The sequence below is a fragment of the Lepidochelys olivacea genome, assembly GCF_965140295.1.
Source record: "Lepidochelys olivacea isolate rLepOli2 genome assembly, chromosome: 3".
Lineage (NCBI taxonomy): Eukaryota > Metazoa > Chordata > Testudines > Cheloniidae > Lepidochelys > Lepidochelys olivacea.
Window position 1 is genome coordinate 103,837,383 of NC_140413.1, and position 22,380 is coordinate 103,859,762.

The 22,380-nt window shown below is 41.3% G+C and overlaps 1 protein-coding gene across 2 annotated transcripts in view; it reads right to left on the minus strand.

The window, feature by feature from the left end:
* The window catches only part of HBS1L (HBS1 like translational GTPase), a 132,991-nt gene that overhangs the window by 87,741 nt on the left and 22,870 nt on the right, over positions 1-22,380 (minus strand). Inside the window, exons 4-5 of one of the 2 annotated variants that reach the window (XM_084623933.1) lie at positions 12,807-13,001; positions 9,784-11,319 (exon numbers count right to left, since the gene is read on the minus strand). In XM_084623933.1, the coding sequence (XP_084480059.1) occupies positions 9,815-11,319; positions 12,807-13,001 (1,700 nt within the window). In that variant the 3' untranslated portion in view covers positions 9,784-9,814. Of the gene's footprint in view, positions 1-9,783; positions 11,320-12,806; positions 13,002-22,380 lie in introns of those variants that run through there. The other variant, XM_084623932.1, reaches the window with a different exon arrangement.

The window sequence follows — 22,380 nt, forward strand, 5'->3', positions numbered from 1 at the left end:
TTGGATCACACCCTGGATCAGTCTATTTCCAATGTTTCAGAAGGCAAAAAAGATTCACCTGAATAATGCGAATGGGGGATGCAGGAAGGGCGGCCAGCACATCCTTCGGCCCACTCCACTTCCCACAGCCCCCATTGGCCTGGAGCGGAGAACCGCAGCCAGTGGAAGCCGCGATCGGCCGAACCTGCGGACGCAGCAGGTAAACAAACCAGCCCGGCACGCCAGGGCCTTTCCCTGAACAAGCGGTGGACCTCAGTTGTGAACCACTGCCTTAGACAGTATAGCTACACATTTTAATGGACATAAAATTAACCATTTTTAACATTCTAACAGTATTTGCATCCACTTCCTTGAGCAATAAATTTCACAGGCTGACTATAGTCTATTAATTCTAAATTTGTCCTTTTTCCATCATCTAATGTCTCTACATTCTCAAGAAAGGAAAAAATATCAAATTCTGCTTTGCCCTTCATTAGTCTGAGATTTCTGTCTGGTCCCCTTATTATTCTCCTTCTCTACATAATTTTAGTCTCTGCAATCTCTGGTGTACATCTAACCATATTCTTTACTCTTCCCTTGAAAAACTTCACTTTTGTTTCCTAAGGTAAAGAACACAGCACTCTATTCAATGGTGTACCATTGTCCAATATAGCAACATGAAATGCAGTAATTTCTATTCTTTAATACACTCAAAGTTTCTTATTTGACCCTAACTGCTAATATACATCAGACAAACATTAAATTAGACATACATAGTAATTTGTATAGCACAGCAACATTCTCTGGGAAGCACTCAAAGTGAGTGACCTCCCTGGAGAAAGCAACTTAAAGGAGGAGAGGAGTGGAGTTCCAGCTACAGAGAAAATGCAAAGACTTATTTCTAAATGTACATTACAGAGGCATGGAGACACATTCCCTTTTTTGCCCCCCTCAGAAAATCCTGCAAGTTTAAAGCCATCAGTGTATGAGAAGTATATACTATTTGTGCCCGTATGCATTACCTTAAATTTAGTTAAGTTTATTTCATCTTCCATCATGATGTCCAATCTTCTACTCCATTTAAATCTCCCTACAGTCTCTCTCTTACAAACTAAGGCAAAAACTCATTAGCTCAATTTCCAAAACAATTCTGGCTCAAGACAAAGCTAGCGTCATTAAAAGTAGTACCATAGCCTACTTGACTTTATTGTGAAGTTACGTTTTCTGAACACATTCCATGTAATAACCAATGAATACATACTGTAGCACAACCTCAAGCTTTAAAATGGTTTTCGGCCCAAAAGCATATAATCTGTATCAGTGGTTCCTCAAAGTGATCCCTGGGGGTCTGCTGTGGGTTATGCAGGGGTCCGTCTCTTGAGCCAGGGCTGGAATGTGCCAGAACAGTATTCCACTGCTTTTGCTGCATGGAGACAAAATGGCGTCCTTCAACAGCATGGCAGAGAAGTCATGATGGCAGGGGCATTCCCACGCTGGCAGGGTCATTCTAATAGTACCAGAAATGAAAGGGGCTAGAACATGTAGTCAGATGCCAAAGAGATCCTTGGCAGAAAAAAATTTGGCAGCTACTGATCTATATTATATAAAACAAACAAACCTACATTAAAAGAAAATTAAGGTTACAAAATTAACCACTGAAAAGTTAGGAAATGCCAGAATTAAGGTTGCCCATGCAACCCTAAGTAGGCCCCCTTGTGTACATGCATTGTGAAAGTAATTATGACCACATACTATTTTTATGCTTCCTCCCAATGCCATTACAAAGCATGGCTTTCTAAAGAAATAATTGCAGGAATCACTGTGCAACACAGAATGAAACTGATAGTTCAGAACTTGGAAGAAGCATCTCACTGTTCACAAGTATTCAGTACAGCTACCTACTTTCTATAGCCACTGGTTACTCTATTTGTTTTGCAGAAAGGCTTATTTGCAGACAAATAGTCTAGTGAAAAATATAGTTGAAATGCATGTAATTGGGTTGGATAGGGCAGAGCACAAAATTCCAAAGATTACCTCTCTCAGTTAGACCTTTGGGCACTGCAAAGAATACAGAAATTCTCATGAAGCAGTGTGATTCAGAAAGACCTGTGTGTGAAAACCTGTTCCTTCTGGGTCTAAGATTCTGAGAATTTTATGAAAAGCTTTTAAAGTAATTTTGTTTACATACTTAAGAGTATCAGATAAATAAATTGGAGAAAGGAATTATTCTGTATGTCTATTCTCCAAATAAACCCCATCAACAAACAACCAGGCCCTTTAAGCTTATTGCACATGCTTTTTGAAGGCAATCAAAAGTCTAAGGCAGCAAGCTTAAGACTTTTTCTCCTCAACTTTCTACAAGACAAAAGGAAAGAGCAAAGGCAATCAATCTTGATTCCTTCAAAAATGATCTAAATGTAAAATATGAACATGACAAAATTAGTCCACATTCCTGCAATCAACTCTGCATGAATGCAAGGGACCCATCCATGTGGAGCCCCATTGCAGAATCATGGTCTCAAAATGTAAGCTTGCTGGGTCAAGGACAGTGTCTTACTGTATCAACATGTTCAGGCCCCATTCTTACCACTCTTCTGTAACACATTTTAAAAGGTAAACTGAACATACCATTTCAAGGTACTACCTTTTTCCTTCAGACATTGATGACAACGCTTATAAGCATTGATGTAATTTCTACATCTACACAAGTATACTGCAACGGTTTAGGTTAACTACATTTTTGTTAGTTTAAACAGCATATCTGTTTGCCTTTAAGTCTCATGTTGTAACATGTCTCTTGACCTCAGTACCTTGTGGCAATTAATTCCACAGGTTATTCACGTATCACGCAAAGTAGTATTTCCTTTACTCCACTTCAAATTGGTTGTCTTTCAATTCTTCATTGAATGGCCCTTGTCCTTGCATTATGTAAAACAGTAAGTGCCTGCCTGACCTGCTCTGTATTATTATTTTGTGTGCCTCTTCCACATGCCCTCGTACTCATTTCTTCTCCAAATTAAAGAGCCTCAATCTTTTCAGTGTCATACATGGAAGATTCTCCAAGCCTTAAATCAATTTTGGCACCTATCGCTGAACCCCTACTATATCTAGTATCTTTTTTGAGACCGTAACCAGAACAGAACACAATGTGCCAACTGAGCTTGCACATTGCTGATTATAACATTATAATTTCACTATTCAGTCAATCCAATTGGTATGAAATAGAACATTGATCTATGAATTTACTGTAGTTTTATCTTCCTCACGGACGCTTTTATTATACCAAGCTACTTTGCTTTTCAGTGTTTTCTTTGCATATCTGATAATTATGCAAGATGCATGTTCTACAAGAGCTATCCTCCAAATAGAGTTTCTATTCCTGCTTGATCCTGCAGTTAGTATTTTTGCATTTATGACAGTATTTTTGCTCTATGAATGACTGTGAGGTGTCAAATTTAGCACTTCACTGAAGGATTAAATAGAACATGGACTGTGATAGAGCAGTCTCTTATTTAATCACAAACAGCTTTGGTAATCAGCAAGCTAACAGGGAAAATATGAAAAACAAGTTGGATAAATTTGTTTAAATCTAATATATTTAATTTTTCTGCTTTCTGAAAGTCCTTAGTGTACAGTTTTTATTTGCCAAGTTTAGTTATTGGTTCATGCAAAGTACTATAGGTAGGGCCCTACCAAATTCTCAGCCATGAAAAACACGTCACAGACTGTGAAATCTGGTCTCACCCTCGTGAAATCTGGCCTCTTGTGTGCTTCCCCCTCCCCCCCCATACTATACAGATTTCACAGGGGAAGACAAGCATTTCTCAAATTGCGGGTCCTGACCCAAAAGGGAGTTGCGGACAGGGGGTCATGGTATTGCCACCCTTACTTCTCCGCTGCCTTCAGAACTGGATGGCCGGAAAGTAGCAGCTGTTGGCCAGGCATCCAGTTCTGAAGGTAGTGTTCTGCCAGCAGCAGCACAGAAGTAAGGGTGACAATACCATACCATGCCATGCCATTCTTATTTCTGCGCTGCTGCTGGCAGTGGCTCTGCCTTCACAGCTGGGCTCCCAGCCAGCAGCCACCGCTCTCCAGTTGCGCTGCTCTGAAGGCAGCACCACTGCCAGCAACAGCAGAAGTAAGGGTAGCAGTACCGCAACCCCCCTCTACAAAAACCTTGCGATTACCCCCACACACACACACACAACTCCTTTTTGGGTCAGGACCCCTACAATTACAACACTGTGAAATTTCAGATTTAAATAGCTGAAATCATGACATTTACTATTTTTAAAATCCTATGGCCATGAAATTGACCAAAACAGACTCTTAATTTGGTAGGGCCCTAACTATGGGACAGCATTCAAAAGTCACTTGTCAATTACAAATTAAATCTTCCTATGTGACGAGAGACATTTAACCATTTTATTTCTGTAAAAGTTAAGCTTTCATTTAAAAGAAGTTAACCTCCTGTAAATTAATCCATGCAGCCTTTTCTTGTTATGCCTGGAAACCACTCTAGTGTCTGTGCTGTTGCTTGTTGAAGAGCTATGAGCAGCAACATAGCGAAAATGAAGACCCTGATCATTTTCACTGCTGTTTACTGAGTCTGGTGGACAACAGCAAAACTGACAATCAAATCAATGACACTCTATTCCTACTTAGGAAAATTAGCACAGCAAAAGCCCTGTATCACAACTATTCAGGAGAGAAGAGAACCCAAAAGCAACGATACCCTTTGCTCTCTGAAAATGGCCTGGAGGACAGAAGGGCAGAGTGGCAGAGATTCCACACCTAAACAGAAATCATGAGGCTCTAGATGAGAGGAGAGGGGGAAAAGAATGCATGTGCAGCCTTATCTATCATTTCCTGATTTTTTTGGATGTTTCACCATGCAACCTTAATTTCTCTTAACATAATTATTTGGATGAAATTCCTAAGTTTTATCAAACAGAAAAATAAATTCCATGTCATGCAACTAATCATTTGTCTAGATATCACTGGAATCCTCTGTATTAGATTCCTAAAAGTCCAGGTCTGCAGGAGGGCATGCCACAGGAGACCTGGACTACTTAGGAGCTGTGCAGCTTTTACCTGCAAGATGCATAGAGACTGAGGCAAGGACTATAACTGGTCTGCACATATATGCAGTATAGCCTTCCTGAACTACATAGACAAGCTGTTAAAAGAAGTTTATTTTTAACTGATGGAGAAAGTTTAATTTTCCACTCGCCTTGTACTCAGTTTTTTTTGTTGTTGTTGCTCAATTTTTCCAAAACAAGTACACCCAGAGGCAGACACAATAACCTGGAAAATTTAAGTCTGAAAGATAAGTGTCAGACAGTTATAAATGCCTGAACACCTGTACAACCTTAAATGCAGCAGCACTGATAGCCCCCACTGTAATGTACAGTCTGAAGCTGGTCTAACTAAAGCTGAAAGTTGACCTACGATATGCTACTTCAGTTACATAAATTACTTAACTGAAGTTCACATACCTACGGTTGACTTACAACATGTCCGCACTGCGCTGTGTTGACAGGAGAGCACTCTCCCACTGACTTACCTTATGCTTCTTGGAGACCTGAAGTACAGACGTCGACGGGAGAGCACTTTCCCATCAACTTAGCGGGTCTTCACAAGACCCACTAAATGGACACTGCTGCATCCATCGCAGCAGTGCCAATTTAGCTGTAAGTATAAACAATCCCTGAGAATGAATGTCAGGCACAGAACTTTTTCTTTAGAGCTAGATGGTTATTTCATTAATATCTGTTCCCTTTTACTTTTTGCTTAGAACTTAGAGAAGCTTAAAAATTCTATCCATAATCTAACAGCTTGAAGGTTCTCAATTACATTTCTAAAAAAGGCCAACTATGACCCCTATACTGCATCTGGATTCCATATGTGTGGATATATTTGTCTGCATAGAGCCTGAGTCATTTCCGGAAACTTGTATGGGAACAGGAGTACATCTGTGCAAATCTAGTCATACACTGGGGCCTACCTCCCCAAAAGAAATGGCTAGTGCACTGCTAACAGCGACAAAATTTGTACAAGACAAATTACTAGCAAGAAATCATGTGTTATTTAATCAGTCTTTACAGAGTGTTTTATTTTTTGTACATAAATGAAAAACAGTATTCACAAAGAAATTTCATTAAAAAAATACTAAATGACCCACTTAATTTTAAAAAATTACATATAAAAACACTTTAATGTACAAAAGATTTATACTTTACAACAGTCTGAACACTGTAAGCAGTATATTCCATGTAGCTTAATGCTTTCTTTCACGTCTACATTGTGTGTGCATAGACACAAATACTTTACGATTTCAAAATCTGAATATCAATATGTAAGCAATTAGTACAAGTGACCCATATACACAAATGCAAAGTTAAAGACTGGCTGCAAACTATTAAGGAAATATTTATAACAAACCACCTCCCTGACTATTTTATATAAAACATAAACAAAGAGGGATTTCACTAACAGATTTTAATGTTCATTAGGTAGAAATACTTTTGGAACCAACCAACCAACCAAATGCTATATGAAAATTCCAGGTGCCATAATATCATGCAGTAGTTGAAGAAAATTAAGAATATTCTGTGGTGAACCACATAAACATAGTTCTTATTGAGTAACTGATTTATACACCCGTTTCAATTTTAAAAATACAGTAACATGCTACCATTTAGTTATAAATCAAAACTGGGTAAAATTTTCAAAAGTGCTTAAGTGGCATAGGAGCCTAAATCTCATTGTATTCAATGGGAGTTGGGCTCCTAAGTGATGTAGGATGTCACTTTGGTGCTTTTGAAAATTTTAGCCTCCGTGCAAATTTATTCAAGGGTCGTTTCAGGCTGCAGGATTACAGTCTAGCCAGACAATCCCCACCACACGCTGCATGATTTTTATCCTCCTGAACAGCATTATGCATTGCATCCTCAGGATCACCAACAGTACTAATGCAACAGATGTGCGAAATATTAAGGGTTAGTCACCTAGTACTTACATGTAAAGTTAGACACTGAGGCCCCAATCTGCAATGACATCTGTGTGGGTGGACAGCAACATGTGGTTGGAGTCCGACTGAAGTCAATGGAGCTCTGTGTAGGCCCATGGGTTCATCTGCACAGATATCATTGCAGGACTGGGTTCTAAGTGCTGAATTCTTTCATCAGAGACTTGCACATAAATTGTGATTGAATCAACAGGAGTTCTGTGCAGGTATGATTTCTGCAGAATTTGGCTCAAACTGCTAGCAGCATCTAATGTTAAAGAAGGGTTTGGGAGAAGAGTAGCAAAAAGGAAATGAGAGAACAGAGACAATACAGTAAGACTAGACAGAACAGGACGAAGACAAGACAGAAGCAAAGAAACAATTTATTCCACTAAATATAACAGCACTTTTTCCACCAGAGATTAGTAACATCTCCATTAGAAAAGCCAATTCAAGCCATCAGGAAGTGGCAGGAACAAGAAAAGACCAAATCACCTAAAGTAAACTAAAAAAGACCGGGCCATTAAAAAAAAATTATTAAAATGTTAAACAATTTTTTCATCACTGTCAGAACACTATCCCATTTAAAATAAATTTGGAGATCTGTTTGTTGCACAAATTCTTCAGATAAGACCTAAAATCTTAATGGGAAAAATAGATTCTGGGTATCAAGTAAAGGGCTGTTCATATTTAGAGAGACTTCAGAAAACAGCTAACTTGAATGAAGATTTTTTAAAACATTTTTGAGCTATTTAGTCAGTATTTTGAGCCAGTGAACAGCCTCACCATGATCTACCTTGCTTGCTTATTGTTCAGCAAGTAAAATTGGAGCGCCTACTATGAAAATCTTAAATGATAAAAGAACTAGCATACTTGAGGGATTGCCCTGTGATAGCAACAAAAGTCATTAAGGGGTGAGACAGCGGAAAGTTCTTCTCATAATTTGAGAGAATGTGACATCCTTCTGGACAAGGCTCAAGAAACTGTTTCCATGTTAGTTTATGATGGGAAAAATATATACAATTTGTGAGCAAAATAGGATGACGTTTGGTTTTACTTCTGTTCTTTGAGTTACCTAAATAAGCTATGTTTACAGTAATTATGTTTTAACCTATTTAAGGCTCCTAAAGACTTCTGGATATGAGTGACGAAACAAACAAAAACAAAAAGCAAGCTGAACAGTTAGAATATAAACACTGAAGTGCTACCATCTTTATTAAAAGGCACTAGAACCATGAACTCTATTCTAGAGAGGTTAGAAGATCAGAAAAAAAATCTGATACTCCTATGTTTAAAGAATTCCCTAAATAGTGACAATTTACAAATATCTACCAGCTAAACAAAGTAACGTACAGCAAATGAAACCAGCATTCCAGTGCTTTCAAATACATTTTTATGACTAAACTGACAGCTTCTTAAAGCTAGGAACAATTCTAAATATTAAGTTTTTTATTTTTTATAAATCACCTTATTAAAGCTCCACCATTAAGATTTAACCCATTATTTCATAAGTTTCCTGTTTTTATTTGAATAAAGTTATGGTAAACTATGAACAAGCTTATTTTTCTAGTAGTAATAGTACCTTTATAGGATATATTGCAGATTGACTGTTGAACATACTAACTGGTAGTCCCTGAATCCAAGTGAAAAGCTACTAATATCTGACAAACACAAATACCTGTGTAAAGGTGCGACTACCTACAGACAGAATCAGAGTCCAATGACTATTAGATAAGAAATGAAGTTCAAGACCTGACTTTGGCCTCACATATTAAGGCTCAAAATAACGAGCACTGGCTCCAACAATAAAAGAGAATGTAAAATTACACATTTCCATTACTAAAAGTAACTTTTTCCTAAAAGGAGAAATAGCACCTATAGCTTGTCCTGAAACATGTCCATTTCACTAGGCAATGACTAATGCCGAAGGGGGAAAAAAAGGGGAGTTCTTCCTACACACTTCAAACAGACTTAAAATAAGTGATGGATTCCAAGTAGAAAAATTTTGATGAAATATATACAACACCACAATTGTTTTGAAATGTCCTTAAATGTCCAGTTTTAGCACTTAAGGTTACAATTTTTGTATCTTTTCAAAACACTCAAGTTATAGTACTTTGCTGTCATAAGAAAGTCTGGTCCCACCGAAAAGCTAGCAAATGGTTTTTCAAGCATAGTGGTCAATGACAGATTTTTCTGGAGTTATTTCTTTTAAATGACTGGTGCTTCTGAGAAAATAACACAATTTTCTAAGATTAGTGACATCACTATGACCAAAAAAAGTATATAAAGAATAATGAAATTGAGAATGAAATAAGCAACAGTTGGGAATTAAACCATGCCACAAGACAGTAATTATGGAACGTATCAAACCTTAATCTTTAAATTTAAGTACATCTAATCAAATTAATCCAGAGCAATATCTATTTTAAGTTTCGTTCTGCAATATAACCAAACAGTAAAATTGAATGGCAAATCTAGGATTTTTTTTTCAAATTAAGTCTATTTTTTCTTACTTAGAAATGTACTTTTCTATAGTAGTACTCTATATATATGCAATTCCTACGTATTAAAGATTAAGACTTTGAAAATTAACATGTTGTATCTTTGTTGATTAAAAGTATGCAAAAAATAAAAATACAGACTCAGTGCAGTAGTTTAAAAATTCACAAATTTTATCACCAACTATTTGTTGAGAATTATCAAATGTATAATTAAAAAATATAGAATGTGAATTCTGAGTTATAAAGTCACTCTATACAAAATGTATAAAATCATTTAAAAAGGCTCTGAAGGATAAATACTATTTCTTTCCCCTACTTTACACTATTCTCTTGTAAAGGCTCTTTTTTGTCCAGCTTTTACAATGTCATCAGGAGATGCTGATTTAAAGTCAAATGGTGTTATTGATATTAAAGGACCAATTTCCTTATTTTTTATTTCTTGTACTTGCCTACTGTATAGGAAAGTCTTATGGATATCAATCGTGCGCCGTTTACATCCTTTTGGAGGATAACGGAGACACAAAGTTAAAGCAAAAGCTGAAGGTCTGGCACAGAGAGCCTTCATCCACGAGAGAGAGAGATCCTGGCTCTTAGAAATATGCCTTTTTTTGCTTTTTTTATTTCCTTTCACTAAAATAATATTTTTTCCTTGCTTTGAACTTAAAACTTTAGTTTCTGGGATTATGGTATTTGACTGGCATACTACTGATTCTGCAGATATGTCTGGATTTTTTATAAGGACACTTAAGTCAATGTTTGTATTTACTCCTGCAGAAGGCCACGTTTCAGTGATACTGAACCTCGAACAGTCTTTTGCTTCTTGAGGCTTATCTACTTCAATGCTTTCTGCAATTAAATCTGAAAGTGACAAATTCTCAAGTTCTCTTACTGGAGAAGCCTTAGACAATGCCAGAGAAGACAGAGATCCTGTTAATTCTGACATCCCAGTTGCAGTTTGATGTTGACTAGCTAGTTGTGACAATGGTGAGGATCCCAATTTCAAATCTGTAAAACTCGTAGATGATTGATTATAAAGATCAGACAAAGAACAGTGCCTTGAATTACTTTTCTGGTGCTCTTGAAGTAGGTCAGCCAGTGATGGACCTCCAGATTTTGAAAATGGCAAATTACCCATTTCTGAAGATGAGATGTCTTGCCTGGTACTTTGTAGAAATGAAGGAAAATTTTCAAAAAGCTCAGTCTTTCTATTCTGAGTAGAGTTTATATCATTATCAAGTGCCAGTTTCCGTACAGCACTCATTAAGCCAGGACTACTATCCATACTTCCTTTACTATTATGATCTGAAGAATTCTGGACCCCAAGTAGTCCCCTGTCTTGGAGACTTAAATAATCATAAGTTATATTCTGCATCATCAAAGATTTCAAGTCTTGTGATTCCTTGCACTCCAACTGCTTCCAGGAAGGATTTTCAGATGGACTAGCTTCCAATAATTCAGCACCTACACTAAAGCAAATTTTGCCTTCATTGCTGGAAATCAAACTCACTGTGCTGGGATTGTCTGGTACTGCTACACGTTTACTGACAGATTCATAACATGATTCTTCACACATATTATTACTGAGGGAAGAATGTAGAACTGCGGAAGATTTATGAGAAGATTCAGATATTTTCTTTTCAATTGAGGATATATTAGAATGTTTAGCTTTGAAGAGTGTTTTGTCACTTAAAGTTGAAAAGTAACAAGGTGATTTATTTTTGACTGTCAGGCTACTGAGCTCAGACATGGTGGTGTTTGCTGAAGTGTTTTCTATTAAGTAAGACAAGTTCTCCAAATAAGTAAAAGTTTCTGAATAAAGTAAATCTCCTTACCTTACAATAGCCAATAATTTTCAGATAGATGCACGGTCACAACGAAAATTCCATTTTTTTTTAAGGAGACAGCAACAGCGAAGTTAAGAAGAAACATGAAAGGCATTTTAATTACTAAATGTTGTTTGAAAAATTGCATTGCATCATAGTCTCTATAATCAAATACAACAGAGTTCTGAAGGGCATTTATTCAATCATTTAGCAAAACAACAATTATCCAATTATCCACTAAAAGAAACACTAAGTTAGTAAATTAATATCAACCCTTAAGAGGTCTGAATCTACACAACCAAGCTATTGTACTAGCTCTACAAAAACAGTCTTGCTATATCGCAAGCAAACATTTAAAATGTCTTAAAATTTGCTGTCTCAAAAAAATTTTAAAATAAATAAAAAGTTAGCAGTTGGATAACTTAAGTAGTAACATAACTAAGGTATTTATTAGAAAACAGAATTTCATTGGGAACTGTGATTGCTTACATTCTGAATTTAGCAGAGAGGACCAAGCCTAAAACTAAAACTTGATTTTAAGTTTAGTAAAAACTATTGCTTCCTTTAAAGAGATGTTCTGTGTATTTCCTAAAACTGTGAAATCTATTTAGAAATAGAAGATTGAGAACTTTGTTTTGTTTTCCAATGAGTCATTTTGATACAATAGTGCAAGTATCTTCCAGTTCTAAACTCACGAGTATCCTAGGCACAGCCAGTGAACTTTAATCTAAACCAGTGGCTCCCAAACTGGTGTTCGTGAAATGTTAGAGGGGGTTCTCAGGAAAAAATTCCCTAATGGTGGACAGAGCTGTCCCTACGGACTCCAGGCAGCACAGGGTCAGCAGCCAGAGCCCCTGGACTTCCAAGAGCTAAGCAGATCAAGTAAGCATATCTATCACACTGAGGAGATTGAAACTTCAAGACTTCTTATAAGAAATGGAAAGGGAGGTGGATATTTTTTGCTGTTTTTAAAATTATATAGGCAGCTAGTATTGTTTTTTAAATTATTATGAAGAACAAGTTTAAGCTTTGTTGTAACAAGCGTTATTTGCCTGGACTGTTCAAGACCTGAATGCTTGTGTAGGACGAACGAACTCTTTGAGTTGGCTTCTTAAATACCTTCATGCTGTTCCACATCTGATACTCCTTGATGAAACATAGGAGCCTTGTCTAATAACAGGCTTATTCAAAGTGATACAAGCTATGAAAGTGAGATCTTGGAAGAGTGTTGCTGTTTTCATAATGTAATAAAAATACTGTAATTATAAATAATAATAAAGTGTGTGTAATAAGCATGTCATAAGAATACATTTTATATTTCCAAGATCACTGCTTTAATAATTTATACTCGGGTAAAGGAGAAAATCCCTGGAAATATTCATTTTTAGGAGGGAGTTCGTCAGACACGCCATTTTAGTGAAAGGGGTTCACAGGCTGTTTAATTTTGGGAACCACTGATCTAAACCAAAACATAATTAAATAAAAGCATACCTTTTGTTGTCTTTCCTGTAGTCACAGCTTCTTCATTCTTGGTCTTCACATTTTGCTTACTGTCTTGTGCAAGCACAAGATCCAAAGCCTTCTGTACATCAAATTTACTATTCAACACTGCTTCCACCATCACCTGCTCTGGTACAGCTTCCCCCAGCACTTCTCTCATCTGGTCAAGGCACGAATAAAGACGAGCTACAAAAGACATCAGTAGTTATAAAATTATAAAACGTGTGTTTTCATAAAATAGCACGATAAATTACTAAAACCATACTTGCAATAAATATATTTGGGGTGGGGCAGGAATAGTAATTATAAAATCATTGCAACCTGATTTCTTCCTCTGGCAGGCTCTCTCACCCCCAGCACTGAAGAGGTTTTTCCAATTATTTCACCAAACATTACTATAAGAAATACATCTAATGATTTTTAAATTGTCTTTAAAGGGCTGAACACTTAATTATGAGGTGTTACCAGCATGAACAGTATTCATGCCAAAGAAGAAATGCAATCATTCATCTTAAAACTATTCCAAGTAATTTGATAAATCATGTGATATCCATTTAACAGGACATTTTAAGTGTTTACAGATAGTGTATTTAACTTTTACGGTGAACAGCATCTTTTCAGGCCTTGGAACTCAGCAGCTGAATAAAAATAAATGGTCTCATCTTTAGATTAACACTTTAGCATTAAAGCTACCTGAAATCTTACCTTTCCTAGAACTGAGAGAAATTTCTGAGTCTTAAAATCCATATTCTTTGAAGACAGACTTCTCCATTAATATTGCATACATTACAGAAAGTAAAGGGAAATTAAAGGGAGACTGCAGAATAAAGTGATGGACAATCCTAAAAACAATAAACCAAAATCATAGCACTAGAAAGGACCTTGAGAGGTCATCTAGTCCACTCCGCTGCACTCATGGCAGGACTAAGTATTATCTAAACCATCCCTGACAGGTGTTTGTCTCACGTGCTCTTAAAAATCTCCAGTGATGGAATGAAAGAATATACAAAAGAAATGTCGGTTTAAAACGGAGTATAAGCCCTGGTTTACACTAGGACTTTAGGTCGAATTTAGCAGCGTTAAATCGATGTAAACCTGCACCCATCCACACGATGAAGCCTTTAATTTCGACTTAAAGGGCTCTTAAAATCGATTTCCGTACTCCACCCCTGACAAGTGGATTAGCGCTTAAATCGGCCTTGCCGGCTCGAATTTGGGGTACTGTGGACACAATTCGACAGTACTGGCCTCCGGGAGCTATCCCAGAGTGCTCCATTGTGACCGCTCTGGACAGCACTCTCAACTCAGATGCACTGGCCAGGTAGACAGGAAAAGAACTGCGAACTTTTGAATCTCATTTCCTGTTTGGCCACCGTGGCAAGCTGCAGGTGACCATGCGGAGCTCATCAGCAGAGGTGACCATGATGGAGTCCCAGAATCGCAAAAGAGCTCCAGCATGGACTGAACGGGAGGTACGGGATCTGATCGCTGTATGGGGAGAGGAATCCGTGCTATCAGAACTCCGTTCCAGTTTTCGAAATGCCAAAACCTTTGTGAAAATCTCCCAGGGCATGAAGGGCAGAGGCCAAAACAGAGATCCGAAGCAGTGCTGCATGAAACTTAAGGAGCTGAGGCAAGCCTACCAGAAACCCAGAGAGGCGAACGGCCGCTCCGGGTCAGAGCCCCAAACATGCCACTTCTATGATGAGCTGCATGCCATTTTAGGGGGTTCAGCCACCACTATCCCAGCCGTGTTGTTTGACTCCTTTAATGGAGATGGAGGCAACACGGAAGCAGGTTTTGGGGACGAAGAAGATGATAATGATGAGGTTGTAGATAGCTCACAGCAAGTAAGCGGAGAAACCGGTTTTCCAGACAGCCAGGAACTGTTTCTCACGCTGGACCTGGAGACAGTACCCCCCGAACCCACCCAAGGCTGCCTCCTGGACCCGGCAGGCGGAGAAGGGACCTCCGGTGAGTGTACCTTTTAAAATACTATACATGGTTTAAAAGCAAGCATGTGAAAGGATTAATTTGCCCTGGCATTCGCGGCTCTCCTGGATGTACTCCCAAAGCCTTTCCAAAAGGTTTCTGGGGAGGGGAGCCTTATTGCGTCCTTCATGGTAGGACACTTTACCACTCCAGGCCAGTAACACGTACTCGGGAATCATTGTACAACAAAACATTGCAGTGTATGTTTGCTGGCGTTCAAACAACATCCGTTCTTTATCTCTCTGTGTTATCCTCAGGAGAGTGAGATATCATTTAATTGGGGATTGGTCCTGCTTTGGAGCAGGGGGTTGGACTAGATGACCTCCTGAGGTCCCTTCCAACCCTGATATTCTATGATTCTATGGTCTCCTGGTTGAAATAGGGGGCTTTTCTTCAGGGGACATTCAGAGGAGCCCATTCCTGATGAGCTATTTGCCTGCGGCTGAACAGAAATGTTCCCCGCTGTTAGCCGGGGGGAGGGTTGAGGGGGTAGTCACGCGGTAGGGGGAGGCAAAATGCGACCTTGTAACGAAAGCACATGTGCTATGTATGTAATGTTAACAGCAAGGTTTACCCTGAAAGAGTGTAGCCACTGTTTTATAAAATGTGTCTTTTTAAATACCTCTGTCCCTTTTTTTTTCTGCACCAGCTGCATGTGTTTCAATGATCACAGGATCTTCTCCTTCCCAGAGGCCAGTGAAGATTAGAAAGAAAAAAAAATGCACTCGTGATGAAATGTTCTCTGAGCTCATGCTGTCCTCCCACACTGACAGAGCACAGACTAATGCGTGGAGGCAAATAATGTCAGAGTGCAGGAAAGCACAAAATGACCGGGAGGAGAGGTGGCGGGCTAAAGAGAGGGCTGAAGCTCAAAGGTGGCAGCAGTGTGATGAGAGGAGGCAGGATTCAATGCTGAGGCTGCTGCAGGACCAAACCAGTATGCTCCAGTGTATGGCTGAGCTGCAGCAAAGGCAGCTGGAGCACAGACTGCCACTGCAGCCCCTGTGTAACCAACCGCCCTCCTCCCCAAGTTCCATAGCCTCCACACCCAGACTCCCAAGAACGCGGTGGGGGGGCCACCGGCCAACCAGCCACTCCGCCACAGAGGATTGCCCAAAAAAAGAAGGCTGGCATTCAGTAAATTTTAAAGTTGAACAGCTCCTGACTACTTTCCAGGCTGCCTGTGTACGGCTTCATGAGCCATGGCATTAAGGGGTAGGCTGGGTCCCCAAGGATACAGATAGGCATTTCAACATCCCCAACAGTTATTTTCTGGTCTGGGAATAAAGTCCCTTCCTGCAGCTTTTGAAACAGACCAGAGTTCCTGAAGATGTGAGCGTCATGTACCTTTCCCGGCCATCCCACGCTGATGTTGGTGAAACATCCCTTGTGATCCACCAGAGCTTGCAGCACTATCGAAAAGTACCCCTTGCGGTTTATGTACTCTCCGGCTTGGTGCTCCGGTGCCAAGATAGGGATATGGGTTCCGTCTATGGCCCCACAACAGTTAGGGAATCCCATTACAGTAAAGCCATCCACTATGACCTGCACATTTCCCAGAGTCACTACCCTTGATATCAGCAGATCTTTGATTGCGTGGACTACTTGCATCACAGCAGTCCCAACAGTAGATTTGCCCACTCCAAATTGATTCCCAACTGACCGGTCGCTGTCTGGCGTTGCAAGCTTCCACAGGGCTATCGCCACTCGCTTCTCAACTGTGAGGGCTGCTCTCATCTTGGTATTCATGCGCCTCAGGGCAGGGGAAAGCAAGTCACAAAGTTCCATGGAAGTGCCCTTACGCATGCGAAAGTTTCGCAGCCACTGGGAATCGTCCCAGACCTGCAACACTATGCGGTCCCACCACTCTCTGCTTGTTTCCCGAGCCCAGAATCGGCGTCCCACAGCATGAGCCTGCCCCATTAGCACCATGATGCATGCACTGGCAGGGCCCATGCTTTCAGAGAAATCTGTGTCCATGTCCTGATCACTCATGTGACTGCGCTGACATCGCCTCCTCGCCCGGTATCGCTCTGCCAGGTTCTGGTGCTGCATATACTGCTGGATAATGCGTGTGGTGTTTAATGTGCTCCTAATTGCCAAAGTGAGCTGAGCGGCCTCCATGCTTGCCTTGGTATGGCGTCCGCACAGAAAAAAGGCGCGGAACGATTGTCTGCCGTTGCTCTGACGGAGGGAGGGGCGACTGACGACATGGCTTACAGGGTTGGCTTCAGGGAGCTAAAATCAACAAAGGGGGTGGCTTTACATCAAGGAGTATTTCAGGCAGGACTTCACGGAGGGTTCCAATAAGAAACCTTTGACCATGGGATGGTGTTCCATGAAGGAGGAGTGCTGGGCAGAGACGGGCTCCAACTTACGAAGAGAGGGAAGAGAATCTTTGCGAGCAGGCTGGCTAACCTAGTGAGGAGGACTTTAAACTAGGTACACCGGGGGAAGGAGACCAAAGGCCTGAGGTAAGTGGGAAAGCGGGATACTGGGAAGAAGCACAGGCAGGAACATCTGTGAGGGGAGGGCTCCTGCCTCATACTGAGAATGAGGGGCGATCAGCAGGTTATCTCAAGTGCTTATATACGAATGCACAAAGCCTTGGAAACAAGCAGAGAGAACTGGAGGTCCTGGTGATGTCAAGGAAATATGATGTGATTGGAATAACAGAGACTTGGTGGGATAACTCACATGACTGGAGTACTGTCATGGATGGTTATAAATTGTTCAGGAAAGACAGGCAGGGCAGAAAAGGTGGGGGAGTTGCACTGTATGTAAGGGAGCAGTATGACTGCTCAGAGCTCCGGAACGAAACTGCAGAAAAACTCGAGTGTCTCTGGATTAAGTTTAGAAGTGTGAGCAACAAGAGTGATGTAGTGGTGGGAGTCTGTTATAGACCACCGGACCAGGGGGATGAGGTGGATGAGGCTTTCTTCCAGCAACTTGCAGAAGCTACTAAATCGCACGCCCTGGTTCTCATGGGTGACTTTAATTTTCCTGATATCTGCTGGGAGAGTAATACAGCGGTGCATAGACAATCCAGGAAGTTTTTGGAAAGCATAGGGGACAATTTCCTGGTGCAAGTGCTAGAGGAGCCAACTGGGGGGGGGAGCTTTTCTTGACCTGCTGCTCACAAACCGGGAAGAATTAGTGGGGGAAGCAAAAGTGGATGGGAATCTGGGAGGCAGTAACCATGAGTTGGTTGAGTTCAGGATCCTGACACAGGGAAGAAAGGTAAGCAGCAGGATACGGACCCTGGACTTCAGGAAAGCAGACTTCGACTCCCTCAGGGAACGGATGGGTAGGATCCCCTGGGGGACTAACATGAAGGGGAAAGGAGTCCAGGAGAGCTGGCTGTATTTCAAGGAATCCCTGTTGAGGTTACAGGGACAAACCATCCCGATGAGTCGAAAGAATAGTAAATATGGCAGGCGACCAGCTTGGCTTAACGGTGAAATCCTAGCAGATCTTAAACATAAAAAAGAAGCTTACAAGAAGTGGAAGGTTGGACATATGACCAGGGAAGAATATAAAAATATTGCTCGGGCATGTAGGAATGAAATCAGGAGGGCCAAATCGCACCTGGAGCTGCAGCTAGCAAGAGATGTCAAGAGTAACAAGAAGGGTTTCTTCAGGTATGTTGGCAACAAGAAGAAAGCCAAGGAAAGCGTGGGCCCCTTACTGAATGAGGGAGGCAACCTAGTGACAGAGGATGTGGAAAAAGCTAATGTACTCAATGCTTTCTTTGCCTCTGTCTTCACAAACAAGGTCAGCTCCCAGACTGCTGCGCTGGGCATCACAACATGGGGAGTAGATGGCCAGCCCTCTGTGGAGGAAGAGGTGGTTAGGGATTATTTAGAAAAGCTGGACGTGCACAAGTCCATGGGGCCGGACGAGTTGCATCCGAGAGTGCTAAAGGAATTGGCGGCTGTGATTGCAGAGCCATTGGCCATTATCTTTGAAAACTCATGGCGAACGGGGGAAGTCCCAGATGACTGGAAAAAGGCTAATGTAGTGCCCATCTTTAAAAAAGGGAAGGAGGAGGATCCTGGGAACTACAGGCCAGTCAGCCTCACTTCAGTCCCCGGAAAAATCATGGAGCAGGTCCTCAAAGAATCAATCCTGAAGCACTTACATGAGAGGAAAGTGATCAGGAACAGTCAGCATGGATTCACCAAGGGAAGGTCATGCCTGACTAATCTAATCGCCTTCTATGATGAGATTACTGGCTCTGTGGATGAAGGGAAAGCAGTGGATGTATTGTTTCCTGACTTTAGCAAAGCTTTTGACACGGTCTCCCACAGTATTCTTGTCAGCAAGTTAAGGAAGTATGGGCTGGATGAATGCACTATAAGGTGGGTAGAAAGTCGGCTAGATTGTCGGGCTCAATGGGTAGTGATCAATGGCTCCATGTCTAGTTGGCAGCCGGTGTCAAGTGGAGTGCCCCAGGGGTCGGTCCTGGGGCCGGTTTTGTTCAATATCTTCATAAATGATCTGGAGGATGGTGTGGACTGCACTCTCAGCAAATTTGCGGATGATACTAAACTGGGAGGAGTGGTAGATACGCTGGAGGGCAGGGATAGGATACAGAGGGACCTAGACAAATTGGAGGATTGTGCCAAAAGAAATCTGATGAGGTTCAATAAGGATAAGTGCAGGGTCCTGCACTTTGGACGGAAGAATCCCATACACTGCTACAGACTAGGGACCGAATGGCTAGGCAGCAGTTCTGCGGAAAAGGACCTAGGGGTGACAGTGGACGAGAAGCTGGATATGAGCCAGCAGTGTGCCCTTGTTGCCAAGAAGGCCAATGGCATTTTGGGATGTATAAGTAGGGGCATAGCGAGCAGATCGAGGGACGTGATCATTCCCCTCTATTCGACATTGGTGAAGCCTCATCTGGAGTACTGTGTCCAGTTTTGGGCCCCACACTACAAGAAGGATGTGGAAAAATTGGAGCGAGTCCAGCAAAGGACAACAAAAATGATTAGGGGTCTGGAACACATGACTTATGAGGAGAGGCTGAGGGAACTGGGATTGTTTAGCCTGCAGAAGAGAAGAATGAGGGGGGATCTGATAACTGCTTTCAACTACCTGAGAGGTGGTTCCAGAGAGGATGGTTCTAGACTATTCTCAGTGGTAGAAGAGGACAGGACAAGGAGTAATGGTCTCAAGTTGCAGTGGGGGAGGTTTAGGTTGGATATTAGGAAAAACTTTTTCACTAGGAGAGTGGTGAAACACTGGAATGCGTTACCTAGGTGGTGGTGGTTACCTAGGAGGTGGTAGAATCTCCTTCCTTAGATGTTTTTAAGGTCAGGCTTGACAAAGCCCTGGCTAAGATGATTTAAATGGGGATTGGTCCTGCTTTGAGCAGGGGGTTGGACTAGATGACCTCCTGAGGTCCCTTCCAACCCTGATATTCTATGATTCTAAGAAATGGTGCACCTAAGTTATTGTTCTTATTGGAACAAGGAGGTTAGTCTGGCCTCTGATTGATACATGGCTAGATTTACCTCGCTGCTCCTTCTCTGTGAGTGACTGCAGTGCGACCTAGAGGAATGAGTCCCCTAGACCAGTGGGGGGGGGGGGGAAGCAAATGAGTACAAAACAAATCTCGTCTATTTCTTGTTTTGATCCACTCCATCTATCTTTTACATCTTTGGCTGGCAGCAGACAGTGCAGAAGGACTGCATGTCATCCACATCTCATGGCTGCTTGGCAGAAGATGGTGCAATACGACTGCTATCCATCCTCATCTCTTGCCTGCTCAGCAGAAGATGGTACAGTACGACTGCTAGCAATCCGTATCGTCTGCCTGCTCACCATAAGACGGTTCAATAGGACTGAATGCAGGACTAAAGAGAATGACCTGGTCGAGTCACTCCAAATTTAGTCCCTGCGCCCATGTCTGCCCAGGCGCTCCTGGCCAACGTGGCCAGGAGCACCTCGGACATGACGAGGACGGCTACCAGTCGTATTGCACCGTCAGCTGCCAGAAGGCAATGGGTTGCTGCTACTGTGTAGCAATGCAGTACCGCATCTGCCAGCACCGAGGAGACATACGGTGACGGTTACCTGAGCAGGCTCCATGCTTGCCGTGGTATGGCGTCTGCACAGGTAACTCAGGAAAAAAGGTGCGAAACAATTGTCTGCCCTTGCTTTCACGGAGGGTGGGAGGGAACGGGGGCCTGATGATATGTACCCAGAACCACCCGCGACAATGTTTTAGCCCCATCAGGCATTGGGATCTCAACCCAGAATTCCAATGGGCAGTGGAGACTGCGGGAACTGTGGGATAGCTACCCACAGTGCAACACTCAGGAAGTCGACGCTTGCCTCGGTACTGTGGAAGCACTTCGCCGAGTTAATGCACTTAATGCACTTAGAGCATTTTCTGTGGGGACACACACTCAAATATACAAAACGGATTTCTAAAAACCCGACTTCTATAAATTCAACCTAATTCCGTAGTGTAGACATACCCTAATTTACTTATTTTAAAAAGAGAGAGACAAAGTGGGTATTCTAATCTCTTTTATTGGACCACCTTGTGTTTTAAAAAGGACAGTCAGAAACATGCTCACTCTGGCTGTTTAGCACGAATCCCTACTACAGATCTTGTATGTTTTAAATCAATGCTACTTATATATCCATTACAATAGTATTTCCTACCTCCAATGTCAATCTGACCTTACCTTTATTTTCTAACATTACAAATATTTTACACATTGGTAAATGCCTCCCTTCCCCCTTTCCCCCCCCCCTTGGAATTACATACACAGAAAACTAACAATATCATCCCTGACAAAGATAAAAAATTCACAGTCACATACCCCTAACCCTTTGTTCAATCTGAGACAAATACAGATGAATCTGTCTGTTATTCAACCCACCCCCACCACCAAAAAAATTGTGGAACTGACATGGCATTTGCTGCTATCACTTTGTAACATGCAAGCAGAGTTAATTCTCCTTCCCTTCCCCTACCAGCTTTCCCCACCCCACCTGTGTCTGTCTTGTCTACTTAGACTGTCAGGTATTTGGGGCAGGGATCATCTCCTTCTCCATGTTTGTACAGTCCCAGCACAATGGGGACCCTACTTGGTTGGCCTTTAGGCGCTACCATAATAAACATGATTGATAATCATTCAAATTTCTGATCACAGTGAGAGCTCTACAATGGAGAAGAAAACTTTCTTCATCTCCATTACAGTCACAACATACATCTTTCAAGATTTCTTTACCACACATCAATCAGAAAGATTCAGTGTGAAACTTCTGATGCTGTCTCTCTATCCTCTAACTTAATGATTTATCTGTTGCAGGCCATTTAAAAACCAAAGACAAAGTTATTAATGTTCAGAATTTAGAATAAAATATCAGTAGTCAAGGACAAAAAGAAAATTACATCCTGCTACTATCAATAAAGTGATCCATTATATTTACAGCATTCACAATCAGCAACCCCGAAGTCTTCTATCCCCAGCAGACCAAAGGTGAGCCCTGACATCAAACAGGAGAAGGTAACGATTCTGACCATCCTCTTCACCAAAACTCTACACTACCA